This window comes from Pseudonaja textilis, chromosome Z (assembly GCF_049901715.1).
Source record: "Pseudonaja textilis isolate UNSWEBS1 chromosome Z, rPseTex1.2, whole genome shotgun sequence".
Classification (NCBI taxonomy): Eukaryota; Metazoa; Chordata; class Lepidosauria; order Squamata; family Elapidae; genus Pseudonaja; species Pseudonaja textilis.
Window position 1 is genome coordinate 129,040,365 of NC_142008.1, and position 16,703 is coordinate 129,057,067.

The 16,703-nt window shown below is 42.5% G+C and overlaps 1 protein-coding gene across 4 annotated transcripts; it reads right to left on the reverse strand.

Moving 5' to 3' along the window:
- Positions 1–7,798: 7,798 nt before the first annotated feature.
- LOC113443747 (sesquipedalian-1-like) lies at positions 7,799–12,225 on the reverse strand. 4 transcript variants are annotated; one of them, XM_087915363.1, is made up of 4 exons: positions 12,123–12,221; positions 12,035–12,080; positions 9,106–9,165; positions 7,799–8,517 (listed from the first exon to the last, which is right to left on the reverse strand). In XM_087915363.1, exons 3-4 carry the CDS (start codon positions 9,106–9,108, stop codon positions 7,888–7,890), a joined length of 633 nt encoding a protein of 210 aa, XP_087771489.1. In that variant the 5' UTR covers positions 9,109–9,165; positions 12,035–12,080; positions 12,123–12,221; the 3' UTR covers positions 7,799–7,887. The 4 variants fall into 4 exon arrangements, with proteins under 4 accessions (XP_087771489.1, XP_087771486.1, XP_087771487.1 ...); XM_087915360.1 differs by having other exon boundaries at positions 11,983–12,080; positions 12,123–12,220; XM_087915361.1 differs by having other exon boundaries at positions 12,035–12,225.
- Positions 12,226–16,703: the final 4,478 nt, after the last annotated feature.

Consider the following 16,703-nt stretch of genomic DNA (forward strand, 5'->3'; position numbering starts at 1 on the left):
GGATTCAGGTCCGGGGAATGGGCAGGCCAGTCCATAGCATCAATACCTTCGTCTTGCAGGAACTGCTGACACACTCCAGCCACACGAGGTCTAGCATTGTCTTGCATTAGGAGGAACCCAGGGCCAACCGCATCAGCATATGGTCTCACAAAGGGTCTGAGGATCTCATCTCGTTACCTAATGGCAGTCAGACTATCTCTGGTGAGCACATGGAGGGCTGTGTGGCCCCCTAAAGAAATGCCATCCCACACCATTACTGACCCACCGCCAAAGCAGTCATGCTGGAGGATGTTGCAGGCAACAGAACGTTCTCCACGGCATCTCCAGACCCTGTCACATCTGTCACGTGCTCTGAGTGAACCTGCTTTTATCTGTGAAGAGCACAGGGCACCAGTGGTGAATTTGCCAATCTTGGTGTTCTCTGGCAAATGCCAAACGTCCTGCACGGTGTTGGGCTGTAAGCACAACCCCCACCTGTGGACGTCAGGCCCTCATACCACCCTCATGGACTCTGTTTCTGACCGTTTGAGCAGCCACATGCACTTTTGTGGCCCACTGGAGGTCATTTTGCAGGGCTCTGGCAGTGCTCCTCCTGTCCCTCCTTGCACAAAGGCGGAGGTAGCGGTCCTGATCCTGGGTTGTTGCCCTCCTATGGCCTCCTTCACGTCTCCTGATGTACTGGCCTGTCTCCTGGTAGCACCTCCATGCTCTGGACACTACGCTGACAGACACAACAAACCTTCTTGCCACAGCTCCCATTGATGTGCCATCCTGGATGAACTGCACTATCTGAGCCACTTGTGTGGGTTGTAGACTCCGTCTCATGCTACCACTAGAGTGAAAGCACCGCCAGCATTCAAAAGTGACCAAACCATCAGCCAGAAAGCATAGGAACTGAGAAGTGGCCTGTGGTCACCACCTGCAGAACCACTCCTTTATTGGGGATGTCTTGCTAACTGCCTATGCTTTCCACCTGTTGTCTATTCCATTTGCACAACAGCATGTGAAATTGATTGTCAATCAGTGTTGCTACCTAAGTGGACAGTTTGATTTCACAGAAGTGTGACTGACTTGGAGTTACATTGTGTTGTTTAAGTGTTCCCTTTATTTTTTTGAGCAGTGTATGTGCTCCCGGAGCTTTGAGTCACCCAGTTTCAAATGGATGGATTCGAGGTTACTTTCGCTGTTTCTGCACTGTGCAAGAAGATCATCTGGCTTCTTCTGCAGTGTGCGGAGTCTCTTGAGGGACAGCTCATGCTTGCAGGTATTGCAGATCTCCAGCAGCTGCGACCATGAGTTTGGATAGCATTGATAGCATTGATACTGCCAGTTCCAATCCTCCCTCAAGCATGACTCCAGGTCGTAAGCTTTCTGAGGCAGTGTCACCTCTTCAGAAGTTTGGACATCTGAATCTGGCTTTTGGGAACCACGCTCCACATTTACATCAAGGGTGGGTGGAAGGTTCGAGTCCTCTGGTACCTCAGAGACATCTGTCATGGCTGAAGACGTTGCCATGCTTCAAATTGGCAAAAGATGACTTTTGAAAAATTTAGTGGTTTTCCATGCAATTCCCTTTTTCCACTAGGGTGCACTGTAGGTGGGTAGCTGAATTTAGAAAACTTCTATGCAATTCACTGGTTGACCACTAGAGGTGTGGGTTGCAATGTCTGGACGACGCTGGTGCAGTACACAAGTTGGCCTCTAGAGTGCATTGCTAGGTCTTGAGGACATTGGTGCAGTACACAGGTTGGCCTCGGTGGTGCTTGATCCTTGGGGTTATGTTGCAAGGGGTTGTTGAAGTTAGGAAATTTCCTGTAAAATTCAGGACTTGGCCATGAGGTGGAGCTAGACCTTGGACTGTGTTGCAATGGATTGCTGAATTGCATGCAATTATGAAGGATAGTCATCAAAGGATGTTTTGATTTTAACTAATGCTTGGGCAAACTATGATAGGTGATCTCCTTCTGTTAAGCAATATAGGTTGGTGTCTTTGATTAGGGGTTGCCTTTAATTTCAGTAAAAAGGAGAAGTCTTCAGCTCTGCCAACAAAGATACAGACAGGCTGCTTTTCTGGCTTTTTAAACCGGATTCCCTCTTTAGGGGGGGAATTACAGCCCATTTCTATGGAGATGGCTGATCCTAAGGAATTTACGACTGTTGCTTAGAAACCCTGTCATAAACTGGGTAGAAAGGCCTCTTTATGGCAGCCTTTCCTCCTGATGAGCACAGGAAATCAGCGTTTGCTTCAGGGCTTGAAAGGCCAGGAATTAACACATTTTCTTACTCAAATCCTGTCTTGTTTGCAAAACAGTTTCTGAGGCAGCTCCCAGAAGATGCAAACAGAGTGAGAGAGGAAGCTACTTGTTTGTCTCTTGCAAATGGGGGATTTCTGGCCCCTCCCTGCCAATTCAAACAGGCTTTATAACTTCAGTTGCTCAGAGGGAGATAGAGAGTGAATCTTTCACAGGCAATCTGATTGACTTATATCTTCACTTAGCTTAAGAGGAGATGGAACTTATCTTTTAACAATATGCTTTCACTTTGGGAGTTCCGATTTTATTATATTTTCATTCTTCTCAGGAATTCAGATATAATATTATAATTTTACTGCTGGGATTCAGATTAGCACTATCATTTTACTGTGGGAGTTGACTCTTCATAGGGATTCAGATATCACTTATAATTTAACTGTTCTGTCTTTTAATCGCTGGCTGAATATATATCCTAATTCCCAACTACCTATATACTGTCTGGACAGCACAACCATCATCCCTGATTTATCTGCAGTGGTATTTGATAATAGGCCAAAGAAGATCCTCTAATCTGGATATTGATGACCTCAATCAATAACCCTGGTGGAACAGTTGTTAGAATCCAGTACTGTATTGCAGGCTAACTCTGCCCACAGCCAAGAGTTTGATCCTTGTGCTGTGCAGACAGTATATAGGTAATGGAAATTGAGTTAGTTAAGTTAGAATTGGGAGCTGTCCCCTTAAGGGAATGTCTCATCGTAAATGTAGTTAATGCATTCTGGGAAATGTAGTTCATGTCATGTGGTCACATCTGTAATCCTGATTAGTCACTAAATTGACCCTTAGTTGGGTTGGGTTCACTCCTGCCTGGACCCCAGCATGCTGGTGCCTCACCCCCTTGCTCTTTTGTTATGGGATGAGAGATCACTATTCTTTTACACTATGAAGTCAGCTATGCGAAGAATTGGATATTAGATGAAGCTCGACGTAACCGTGAGTTATATTTGAGGATGCCTTGTGACCAATAAAGAAACTTTGTATGGAAGCCCTTTTAGAGTTGTCTGTCTGTCTTTATATTCAGCCAGCAGTCTAAAGACAGAAGAGTAAAAGAATAGTGCCAATCCGAACTCCCTCAGTAAAAGAATAGTGCTAATCAGAACTCCCTCAGTGAAAGAATGATGTTACAGCTGAATTCCAGTGTAGAGTAAAATCAATTTCAATTCCTGTGACAAGAATAAAAGTATATTGAAATCGGAACTCCCAAGTGAAAGTACAATGCTAATCTGAGTTTCCAGAGTAAAGATATAAATTAATCAGATTACCTGTGAAAGACTCTCTCTCTCTCTTCGTCTTTCTGAGCAACAAGTTTTGAAACCTGTTTGAATTGCTGGGAGGGGCCAGAAATCCCCCATCTCTACCTGTAGTCCTCCAGTTACTATCTTCAGACCCTTTGCAAATGCAGTTCAAAGAGACTGAGTGATTCTTTCTCATGTCCTAAAAAACATAGAAACTGCATGTTCTCCAAATCTGGAGTGGCTTTACACTCCTCACTGCTTGTGCCTTCAAGAGGAAGAAGATAATAAAGAGCTCCCCTCTAGCCATTTTATGATGGGGTCTCCAAGCAACAGGGTTGTAAATTCTTTAGTGCTGAGCCGTCTCCATAGCAATGGGCCATATACCCCCGCCCCCAAGAGAGAAACCAAATCCAGCAAGCAATTTAAAGAGAGGAATGCAGCTTGCCGTTTCTCTTTGCTGACAGAGCCAAAAAGAATTTTCCTTTACTGAAATTAGAAGCAATCTAAAGTCAAAGATACCAGTCTACATTAATCAATAAAGGGAAATCGCCTAATCGTACTTTGCCCAAACATTACTTAAAAGCAAAACATCCTTTGATGATTATCCATCATAAATGCATGCAATTTAGCAACCCCTTGCAACATAACTTAGTGGTCAAGCACCACTAAGAGGCCAACCTGTGTACTGTATCAGTGTCTTCCAGACCTAGCAAGCAGCACTAAAAGGCCAACCTGTATACTGCACCAGTGTCTTCCAGACCTAGCAACACATACCTCTAGTAGTCAACTACTGAATTTTACAGAAATTTCTAAATTCAGCCACACGCCTGCAGCGCCACCAAGAGTACTGAATTTTACAGAAGTTTCTAAATTCAGCCATGCCTGCAGTGCCACCTAGAGTACTGAGTTTTACAGAAGTTCCCAAATTCAGGTACACACCTGCAGTGCCATCTACGTGGTCAAGCACTGAATTTCACAGAAGTTTCTAAATTCAGCCACCCGCCTGCACCGCCACACTGGTAGAAAAAGGGGAATTACATGGAAAACCACTAAATTTTCCAAAATTCACCTTTTGCCAATTTGAAGCATGGCAACATCTTCAGCCATGACAGATGTCTCTGAGGTACCAGAGGACTTGAACCCTCCACCTACCCTCGATGTAAATGTGGAGCATGGTTTCCAAAACCCAGAATCAGAGGTCTACAATTCTGAAGAGGCAGCGGGACCTCAGAAAACCTACGAATTCAGACACCATAGGAAGCTTACCGAGCTCATGGAGTCATACTTGAGGGAGGATTGGGACTGGCAGTATGAATGCCATACAAACTCATGGTCACAGCTGCTGGAGATCTGTGATCAAATGCAAGCTGTCCCTCGAGAGAATCTGCACGTTGCAGAAAGACCTGGGTAACTTTCTTCCATGGTGGAGAGACAGTGAAGGTAAACTCAAGTCCATTCAGTCAAAGCTGGGTGACCCAAAGCTCCAAGAATACATTTGATGCTTCAAGGAGATGAACAAGGAATGTGAGGACTTCATTCAGAGAGGCAAAGACTCCCTCCAAGCTGCACTCCATGAAGCGCTTCAGCTGGAAGAAACATTGGGGGAGAGGGCCACATCCGATATAGCCCCTCAGTCACATGTGGCCTCCTCCCACTATTCTAAGAAAGCCTCTTCCCTCCATCCCAGGCCAGCTAGATCTCAAGCAGTTTCCAGCGTCTCACAGCAATTCTCTGCTACTAGCTCTTCCCATCCTTCCAGAGCATCCTCCCATCGTAGTGACACATCTAAGGCCTCCAAAGCAGCAAGTTATGCCAACCGAGCTGCAGAAGCTGAAATAGAAGCTGCAGTAGCAGACGCAGATCTATGTGCAACAGAAGAGGTGACATGGCAGAAGGAGGCAATTGCAGAAGTCCAGGCCAGCCAACAAGCAACAATGGCCAAAGCTCAGGCCAAATTGGAGTTGGTCAAACAACAAAGGGAGTTGACAACAAAGACAGTACAAGCCAAAGTATTATGGAAGGTAGCCAACGCCACCTCCCTAAATTTCCACCTTGGAAAGTTGGAAAGAGAGAGCCCAGATAAATGTGTCAAGACCTACATGGATGTGCAGCACTCACTATGACACGGGCAGGTGAAACCGGTATGGTTAGTTAGCAGTCTCCTAAAACCAGGAGATCAAAGGAAGTAGTCAAAGGCCCAAAAGGCTCCCCATTTGCCTTCAAGACAGTGCTAGGATGGGGAATCACAGGGATAGTCTGCATTGATAAGCTGCAGTCCCCATCCCAGGCAAATGTCTTTGCAACATCTATCCCAAAAGCTTGCCAACACCCCTTGAAACCATTGGAAGCAAGAGTACCTGTCCACCCTACAAGGCTGCCAGAAGCGACCAGCAGACTTTCACCAAGAAGCTCTACACCAGACCGGTCACCGATCTAGTGTTGCTGTGGAGAAAGGCTGAACTTGAAGATTGAACCTCAACTTTGCATGCTTTGCTTTGTTTGATGCTATATTACTGTTTACTGTTTATCTTAGTTATATAGTTAATTGATAGTTAGTTAGTAGTGGACTTTATAATTTCAGGTGGGGAGTGTGCTGTCCAGACAGTATCTAGGTAATGGGAATTGAGTTAGTTCAGTTAGAATTGGGAGCTGTCCCCTTAAGGGAATGCCTCATGGTAAATGTAGTTAATGCATTCTGGGAAATGTAGTTCATGTCACATCTGTTGTTGTGTAGTCGGAAGGCACACACGAGGCAGACACAGAGCTGAAGGCTAACAACGATTTATTTAAGCAAAGCAGGTTGCCGCGGCTGCCCTGGCTGGGCAGGCAGTCCCGAGCAGGGAGAGCTTCTCTGGCTGGGCAGGCAGTCAGGAAGGCGATAGCTGCCTCGGCTGGGCAGGCAGTCCGGAAGGCGATAGCTGCCTCGGCTGGGCAGGCAGTCCCGGAGGCGATAGCTGCCTTGGCTGGGCAGGCAGTCCGGGAGCCGATAGCTGCCTCAGCTGGGCAGGCAGCCCGGATGGTGAGAACTGCCCGGCCGGGCAGGCAGCCCGGAGGGTGAGAACTGCCCCGGCCGGGCAGGCAGCCCGGAGGGCAGGAACTCTTGCGGCGCTGCTCCGTTGGTCCGCTCTCCGCTCGCTCGCTTCGCTTGGCTGGCTCTGCTCGACAGCCGGCTTTTATAGCCGACTGTCAAACGGAGCCAACCAATGGGAGCGGCTGGTGTTCCCGCTCAAACAGCGGACCTGGTTGGGAAACCCCAACCAGTTCCAAAGACATAACGGAAACTGTCAGGGACACAACACCCCTTCCCCCTTAGCTAGGGACATGGCAGCCCAGGCTGGGGCTGTGGTTGGGCAGGGACACAACATCTGTAATCCTGGTTGGTCACTGAATTGCCCTTTGGTTGGGTTGGGGGAGGTTCCTTCACTCTTGCCTGGACCCCAGCATGCTGGTGCCTCACCCCCTTGCTCTTTCGTTATGGGATGAAAGATCACTATTCTTTTACACTATGAAGTCAACTATGCAAAGAATTGGACATTACATGAATCGCGATGTAACCGTGAGTTATATTTGAGGATTTGTGACCAATAAAGAAACTTTGTATGGAAGCCTTTGTAGAGTTGTCTGTCTGTCTTTATATTCAGCCAGCAGTCTAAAGACAGAACAATCCTGATCACCTCAAGGTTGACTTAGCCTTCCTTCCTTCCAAGGCTGATAAAACGAGAACTCAGATTGTTGACGGCAATAAGGTGACATTTGTAACCCCTCCCCCCAAGAGTGTTGTAAAAGTACTAGGGGCAATATATGTCTTAAGTGCTATTGCTGTTGGTAATATCGTATTTAATTAGCATATCTGCACTCTTGGTGGCTATGCTGTCTAGAAGTTGTCAGTTATAGGCCCAGCCATCTAGAATTTTTGTAAAACTGGATTCCATATTTTATTCTAAATATGCACTTGGGAATCTGTGGTTATCTTTTTTAATAATAGGCCTCGGCTATCTAGTATAGATCAGGCTGCAGTATTTGAGGATCCCAGTCCTGACCAGCTGAAAAACAGTATTTTTGAGTGTTCTTGGAAAAGATTCTAAGAGGGAACTACTCTTTCATTCTGAATAGGTGATTTTGTTCACTAGACCTCGGTGTAATCAAAGCCCACAATAAGAAACCCACAAATGTCCCTTTCCTAAGAAGAACTTTTCTTCTTCCTGAATGCTGTTGCATTTCTGTTAAAAAAAAAAAGGCTCCCAATTTTTTCCAAAGAGACATTTATTAAAAGCATTCAAAGAAGAACTAATATTTTGAAATGAATTATCTAATTGATACTGCCTCCACTGAAGCTGAATTCACTGGTCACAGCCAAATGTCTCCCATTCTGGGACATGCTTCCCCTTTCCCTCCTGCCACTGCTCCCTGGCCCTTTTGACGTCCTTCCCAAATTCCTGATGGAGGCAAGCGAAATCCATGTGGGGGAATCTTCTTTGTGCCACTGGTTTTGGAGGCTGCAGGGGAAGGTCCGTGGCCTTGCAGCTTGCTTCTTCCTCAGAGTACTGTTGGCTCTTCAGCCGGTGAAATTGGCCTTCCAACTTGGTAACCAACGCTCGGAGGTACTCAAATCCCGCCCTGCTGAGAGCTCGCATCCAGTCTTCCATCGTCTCTTGATCCTCAGCTGCCATCTTATAAGACTGGTCAGGCAAGACATTGCGGTAGCAGATTTTAAAAGTATGAGGCTCCGAGGTGGATTCCTGCAACTCCACCGTGCAGCCTTCTAACACAATGAGATGACAAGGAGCCCGGTCTCCAGGCTGTTCCCAGCAGATAAGAAGATTTCCTCGGAGCTCACACCAGCAGCGCTGATAGGTAGTGGCGTGGTTATTTTTCTTGTAAAGGACTCCCTGCCGGTCTGGGAGCTGATCCAGAGGGGAAGAGGTAAGAATGCTGGAGGTGTGAAGTTTGATGGCGGACTGGCTCTGAAACTGGAGAGAAAAGTCATAGAAAACAGGGATGAGGGAACATATAAGAGGAAGATGAAGGCGGTAAAAGAGGAACTGAGCTGAGCACTTTTTTTTCTTAAACTGGGTTTCCAAATGTGTGGGATTATTTCTCCCAGCAGCCTGGACATCATATAGTTCACGAGCAAAGGATGTTTAAATCATGCTTAAAAGAGTTATGGTGGGAAAGTGGTTAAAATGCAGCAGTATTGCAGGCTAATTCTGCCAACTGCCAGCAGTTCGATTCTCACCGGCTCAAGGTTGACTCAGACTTCCATCATTTCGAGGTTGATAAAATGAGGACCTAGATTGTTGGGGGAGGGCATATGCTGACTCTTAGCAAAGATGCATGGACTGGCTAGGAATTCTGGGAGTTGAAGTCTGCACATCTTAACCTTCCCAAGATTGAGAAACACTGAACTAGAGCATTATGCATTTACTCTATGAACCTTCTTTGTCAATCACTTCAATCTCAGGAATGCTCATGGAATACTTCAACCTCCAACACTGAGGTGCCCAACAGCTGACCTAGTTTTGACCACAGGGTGGGGGTGGGGTGGGGGTGAAAATTACCATTTTTTTCCTGTTGCTTGGATTAGAAGGAGAAAATAGCAGAATTCTTGTCAATTTCACCTAGTGGAGGAAAAAAAAACATACAAGTCCAGTTTTCAAGACAGGTTAGTGTTTCAATAGTATTTTTTCTATTTTGAATAATCAAGTGCTCTATTTCTTTGGTGAAGGTTTTTTTTTTTTTTTTTGAAGTAAAACAGTGACAAGGGGAGAGGCATATTTCTGGGCCACATGGGTCTCCCCTCCTCTTGTTGTTAGGTAGGTTGGAGTTGTGTTTGCTTACCTTGAAAAGAAATGCAGCAGATGAACCAGGTATTACTCCTAGTACTGTTAGACAACTCTACTTTGGATAGTTAATAGAACAAGAGGAAGGGAGCGACCTTTCTGGTGAGTTGGGGGGCAGAGCAAGGATGACATATGTAACTAAACCACATTTTACTTGACATTGGCTGAGGTGTGACTTCCCCGGACAGCCAGTTTGATGTAGTGGTTAAGACATCAAGCTAGAAAGTAGGAGACCATGAGTTCTAATCCTGATTTGATCACTAAGTCAATTGATGATGGTGGACCAGTCACTTTTACCCTGGGAACAAGGCAATGACAAACCATTTCCAAAAACCCTTGCCAAGAAAATTGCCATGATGCATCCCATGGAGTCACTAACAAAAACTGTAGCAAAAACTGATTTGAAGGTACCAAAAATTCCCATCTTCTGTATAGTGGCCTGGAACCTGTCAAACAGTCCTATGATTTATTGACTATTGTATAGCAATGGTAACCTGAATGGGTGGCATCCTGTAGGTACTAACAGGCAGCCAATGATCTTAATCTACAATAATCTTGGAGAGAGATTAAGAAGCAGATAAGAAGCAGATCTCCCTAGCCCCAACCATCCTGTTTGAAAATAAAAGACAGAGGATCAGAGCCAGGCAAAGATAAAGGAAATAAATAACATCTTCCTCTTGATAGAAGTCAGAATCTATTAGGCCAGTGTTTCTTAAGCTGGACAACTTTTAAGAGGTGTGGATGTCAACTCCCAGGATTCTGGGAGCTGAAGTCCGCACCTCTTAAAGTTGTCAAGGTAGAAAACTCTTGTATTTGGAAATGGGGAAAAAATAGCAAACAATGTTTTACTTCAGGAATCTGTGTGTCCCTGAGGAATTACAATAGCATACCTCTAGGCAAAACTCTTGTAGGTTTTATCATGTCTGAAATGTATCTTCTCTATGCAAGCCTAGTATTTTCTTTCTTTCTTTCTTTCTTTCTTTCTTTCTTTCTTTCTTTCTTTCTTTCTTTCTTTCTTTCTTTCTTTCTTTCTTTTTCTTTCTTTCCTTCTTTCTCTCTCTCTCTCTCTCCTCTCTCTCTCTCTCTCCTTCCTTCCTCCCTCCCTCCCTCCCTTCCTTCCTGCAACTTTATAAGCAGCTACTTCTATATTAGATCCAGACCAATAGCTCTGCTCAGAGGTTCATATTTTCCTTTATAGTTTTCTAAAGACCTCTGGAAATTGAGTACCTTTATTTTCCCCCCGCTATTTTTGCCACTGAATGTTTGGCATGGGAGAACTTAAAGCTAAAAATTGCTTATTCCTCAGGTTTAAATTGTCTCTAGAGGGACTATCTCCAAAAGGGAGAGGAAAGGCAGGTACCTCAACACTAAAGGTCCAGGATTTGGGACCCTATATTATTATTTTTTCCTTTTAAATTGCCGGATGAGCAACATAGTTTGTGGGAATCTTCTCTCCTACATATGCTGGAGAAGGATGCCAAGAGGGGTGCCTCTTTGAAAATACTTGGTGGCAGCAGGAACTACCTCAGGTCTCTGCACCAAGACAGAGGACAGAGGCAGGATATACTGGCAATCCTCAACTTACAACAGTTCATTTAGTGACTGTTCAAAGTTACAACAGCACTGAAAAAAGGTGACTTATAATTGTTTTTCACACTTATGACCTTGCAGCATCCTCATGGCCACGCAATCAAAATTTGGATGCTTGGCAATTGACTCATATTTATGATGGTTGCAGTGTTCTGGGGTCCTGTGATCACCTTTTATAACCTTTTTGCAAGCAAAGTCAATGGGGAAGCCGGATTCACTTAACAACCAAGTTACTAACTTAACAACTGCAGTGACTCCCTTGACAACTGTGGCAAGAATGCTCATCAAATGGGGCAAAATGCACTTAACAAATGTTTCACTGAGCAACAGAAATTTCAGGCTTCATTCATTGTAAGTCGAGGACTATTTGCATAGACTGAGAAGGCTTCTAGTTTCAAACTTCAGCCTTTCATCCTAAAGGTTCGGCCAGTCCACTACATGGAGTTTAATGCATACAAGTGGAACATATTATGGACCTTTAAAGAAGAAGCAGGGTGTAAAAGTAAACACAAAAATTGAAAGTCTAGGACAAGGGAATGATAAGGAAAAAGATAGTGAAAAAAAGATAAATGGTTTGAATGAGGAAGTAGTGGAATCGTTTCACAAAAGAGTGGTGAGGAAATACAGGGGAATGAAAAGAGACTTTGGAGAGTGGAAAGCCCGATAAAAAAGAAATTAAAAATCTATGCTGAAGTAGCACAAAAAATGTCATTAAAAAAGTCTAAGCTTTTGAACATGAAAGAAAAGTGGATTGCAAGGAAAGGAAGGGGGAAAGGACCAGTTTTGTAATCTTATGCCTCCTAAGTCATATTGCTTGATGAAATGACAGGCAGCCTTTGGGCATACCCAAATGGGGATTCAAAACAGTGGTGCAAGGTTATGAGTTTGCAAAAAATAATAATAAATAAATAAATTCAGGGATATTTAAAGTAAATTAATCACAAGATAGGGTAATTAGAGAAAAGTATGACATGAAAGCACTTGCTGAATGCATTCAGACCTTACCTTTGGTGCCAAATTCACCCTTGGGTTTTTCAGATAGGAGAGTTTTCCTTACCTCTCGCAATACTTTCCTAGATGAAGAGGGTGGGGCTAATGGTTACCTAAGTCCTTTCCTGGATGAAGAGGGTGGGGCTAATGGTTACCCATGTCCTCTATCCAAGTGGCATTAAAAGTATTTTGATCTCTTGGTCCAGAGTGACAGAGATAAGAGCAGGAAATGACTTTGATCATGGTTTCTTGTTTTCTTCATCCACATCTCCCCACAAATGAGTTTGAAGAACAAATGGTTACAAAAAAGGAAGATAACTTGACCACAAACTAGAGTTCTCTCTGGTCCTAAAGAGAACCAATTTTAGGAGGAAATCAATTGAATATAACACAAATTGCTCTTCAAATAGAATCAAATAGCTAAGGTACTAATTGGTTTTTATAGCAGTCTGTTTAAATATTTGGATCTATCAAGTTTTGTATGGTTGAATATTATATTTGTTTCTAATGTTTTCTTCTTTTTGAAAAAAACTTATTTTCCTTTCTATTATTCATATTGTAAGATACTCTGAGATGGCATCATGAAATGATGGGTAAAATCCCAATCAGAAAAAATATATAGAAATTAACTTTTCTGTTTGCTTCTAGAGGGCAGGTAATTTAACTTCAGACTTACTGAAAGATAGATGGAATTTAATGCAAAGTGCGGTAGTCCCCATTTAGTGACTGCCTCAACCATTTGCAATTATGGCAGTGAAGAAAAAGTAACTTTATTACCAATCCTCGTATTTACAATCTTTGCATTTATGCAGAGCAAAAGAAAGCTGAAGTTAAATCCTAAGCATAGTTACAATTCTACCTAGTGTCCACTTTACTTAACAACCAAGTTGTTGATTCCAGTTATGGTCCTAAACAAAAAATCAGGGGTATGATGGTTCAGCAGTTAAAGATGCTGAGCTTATTAGTTGGAAAGCTAATAGGTTTGAGACCCGAGTGTTGTGTGATGAGGTGAGTTCCAGTTACTTGCCCCAGCTCCTGCCAACCTAGCAGTTCGAAACCATGTATAAGCAAGTAAATATATCTACCACTTTGGTGGGAAAATAAATGTTCTATATGCCTCGGCATATAGCCATGCTGGCCACATGATCATAACATCTTTGGACAGTGCTGGCTCCCTTGGCTAAGAAATGGAGATGAGCACCACCCTTTGGAATCAGAAACGGCTGGACAGGTGAAACCTTTACCTTTTGAACAAGAAATAGCTTCATCCGATAAATTTTCAGTAGTTTCATTTGCATATGTTACGGTAGTTTTCCTCAACCCAGTGTCCTGATATATTTGATGTCAATTCTGAAACCTTTGGCTAGCTATGCTAGTTGAGAATTCCCATGACACTGTAGAAAGTTAGCACCCACCCCTCTCCTAGAAGAATGAAATATTTTGAGAAATATTAAAAAGGCAGGATAAAATATTTCCCCTAAAAGAGAAATAAAAATCTTAAGGGAGATAGAAACTCAAGGCTCCAGCTCTCTGCCCCTAACAGATATTTGGTGCCCATTAAGAAAGACTGGGCCATCCTATCTCTAAACAGAAGACCTTCAGCTCCAGGGTGATGGGATTTACCCTTACTCAAGATCTAAACCAGGATAAAGCCATTAAGACACAATAGGAATTGCCCAACACCCTTTCAGAACACATGCCTCTTTACTACATCATCACCCTGCAACTTCAACCAAACCTGGAAGCTCAGACAAACATGACAACAGCCAATAGAATGCATGTTCTTGCACAGGAACAGGAAGCTCAAGTGCAAAACACAAAAGAAGGTATACTCCATGTGATCAGCTTCCCAGAACCAACTATGTGCTTCTGCTTCACCATTAAAACTATATTTCCAATCAGCCTCCATGTTTCCAGTGTCTTTCTCCCAGCTTGGAACTGAACCAGATGAATATTTCTTCCAACAAAACCATGAACCAAATGGGTGAACTTAATCTAACTGATTATATAATAATGTAATGTGAAAACTGGACAAAGTAAACCACATGTAAATTAACCATGGTTATGATTTATCTGTGTGATGTTTGCAAACAACTATTATATGACAGAATTGGTTTCGGTATACCATTGGTCACTCATCTATGGGATATCAAATTTTGGTAAGCTGCAATCCAGGGAACATCTGAAGAATCTCTGTCTCATTTTCAAAGGCTCAGCATCAAGTATAAAGAAAAGGCAATTACCACTTATATCATTATAAGGAAGAATAATGAAGCCTATGACTTTTAAGATGATATAGTATTGGATTTAATGCTCGTCAATCCATCAGCCAAAGTAGTAGCCACAATCATGTAAAACAATGTTTTTCAAAGTTGGCAACTTTAAAATGTGTGGACTTCAACTCTCAGAATTCCACACATTTTAAAAATTACCAAATTTGAAAAACACCTATGTAAATCTACAGGTTCAGCACTGCAATAAAATGAGGAAGGGAAGCAATTAATGACAGAAGCATATGCTTTCTATTTTTGCATGAGAGCATAGGATGAGTCCTAAATCAAGAAGACCTGAATTGCTGAATGCCGCCAGCAAATTATTATTTTTGATCCAAATTAGACTATTAGGCTGAATGTTCTTTGTTTCATGGCACCCAGGTTAGAGGAATAAGAGCTGAACAATAACCTAAAAGTGAGCCCTAACTTTGTTTAAACACAGCAACTGGTTTAATAGGATAGTTGTAGTACCCAGTCAAACTCTTTTGTGGAAGTTGCACCTGCATAGTTGTAAAGGATCTCTGTAAACCCTGGAAGATAAACTACCTTGGCTAAATATGAACAGAAATAGTTAATCTTTGACTGGAACCAATCAGGAAACCTGAAATCAATAGATATATTGGAAAGTTAAAAAAAATGGGGGCGGGGGGAATTAGCTAATAATTTCCTTATTGTTGCCACAAAAAAATATTTTTATCAAATTGCCAGGAGCCAAAGTTTGACTCAAGGGAGTTTCCCTAAGGGAATTAAATGGTTTTATGAAGAGCTTTGAAGATTCATTTAATTTCAGATTTTGTGTACAGGATTTTTGTATACAGAGGCATTCAGTAACTAAGAAACAGGGTAAGATAACTTAGTGTCTGTTTGGTTGTCCCAAAGGTGCTTTTTCAAAAGGCTCTCAACTGCTCTGTAGGTCAAATGCGTGGATCAAAGAAAATACAAAAGTGATCAAAGAAAATATCAAAACTGTTTGTTTTGATAAACAAAAAGTTTTACTTCCTTCATCTGCAAGGACACCACGAAAACAGTTAAATAAAATTAAAGTCAGCTATAAACTGAGTTCACCAAAACCTGTATTTATAGTAATTTCCCCCTTATTACCCACCATTATTCATTATTACCCCTTATTATCTAATCACAGTCATAATAGTTAATTCCTGTAGCCTAATTACTCCATCATTAGCCACATTAACATTGCTGTAACAAAAAGGCTCTCTCAATATACCCTCTCTGTTTATTATTCAGGATCGTTGCTGGTGATCGCCATCCTTCTCGATCAAGCCATCACCGGTGTTCCGTTAGACTTTTGTGTTGCATGATTGCGACAGGTGCCCCCCTCTACCAGGATCTAGTCTATAAAACAATATACAGTATATTAATACTCAGTTCACTATTGCGGTCCAGTCTTATCTGGATACTTGGCATGAAACTGCCTTAGAAGTCTATTTGCATATAGGTCTGATGCTTTTACTCATGTTGCCTCTGCTTCAGGATATCCCTTCCACCTCACCAGATATTGCAATAATCTTCTGCATATACAAGAATCTAGAATTTTATCAATTTCAGCATGGTTAGAACCCCTAGCTATAATAGGTTCCTCGGTCCTAGGTATATTATTGTGTTCTATAGGTTTCAATAAACTAGCATGAAACACAGGATGCATTCGTTGTAACCATGGTGGTAATTTAAATTGTACAGTGATGGAGGTTAATCACTTTAGTAATCTGGAAAGGTCCAATATATTTTGGCCCTAGTTTCCTATTATTTAGGTTTAATTTTATATATTTTGTTGACAAGTAGACATAATCGCCTGCTTGGAATGGTTTATGCTCTTTTCTTGTTTGCCTATTGTTTGTATTCTTGTGCTGTTCTGTCGAGAATCTCTTTTACCTTCTCCCAATTATCTTTGACCACATTTTAGCACTCATAGGATGCATGTCATCACACTGTAAATCAGGCATTGGAACAAACTCTACCCCATTTACTATTTGGAATGGGCTATACCCTGTACTTTCATGTATAGCATTATTATATGCTACCTCAGCAAATGGAAGCAGATCAGCCTATTCCTGCTGTTGATAAGATATATATGATCGCAAATATCTCTCAATCATCGCATTGGTTCGTTCAGCTGTGCCATTAGTGCTAGGATGGTATGCAGAGCTAAGACCTTGTGAAGAACCTAAGAGATGTACAAATGCTCTCCAAAACCGTGCAGTGAATTGCACACTCCTATCTGCAATTATTTTCCTGGATATCTCATGTAATCAGTATGTCTGTCGTATGAATAAATCTGCTAATTTTGTTGCTGAGAGCAACCCTTTACACAGTATGAAATGGGCTTGTTTTGAAAACAGGTCTATGATAGTCCAGATTACTGTGTTTCCTTTACTGCTGGGCAATTCTACAATGAAGTCCACGGCAATGTCTTGCCATGGCCGGTTGGGGTCTCAAAAAGTTTGT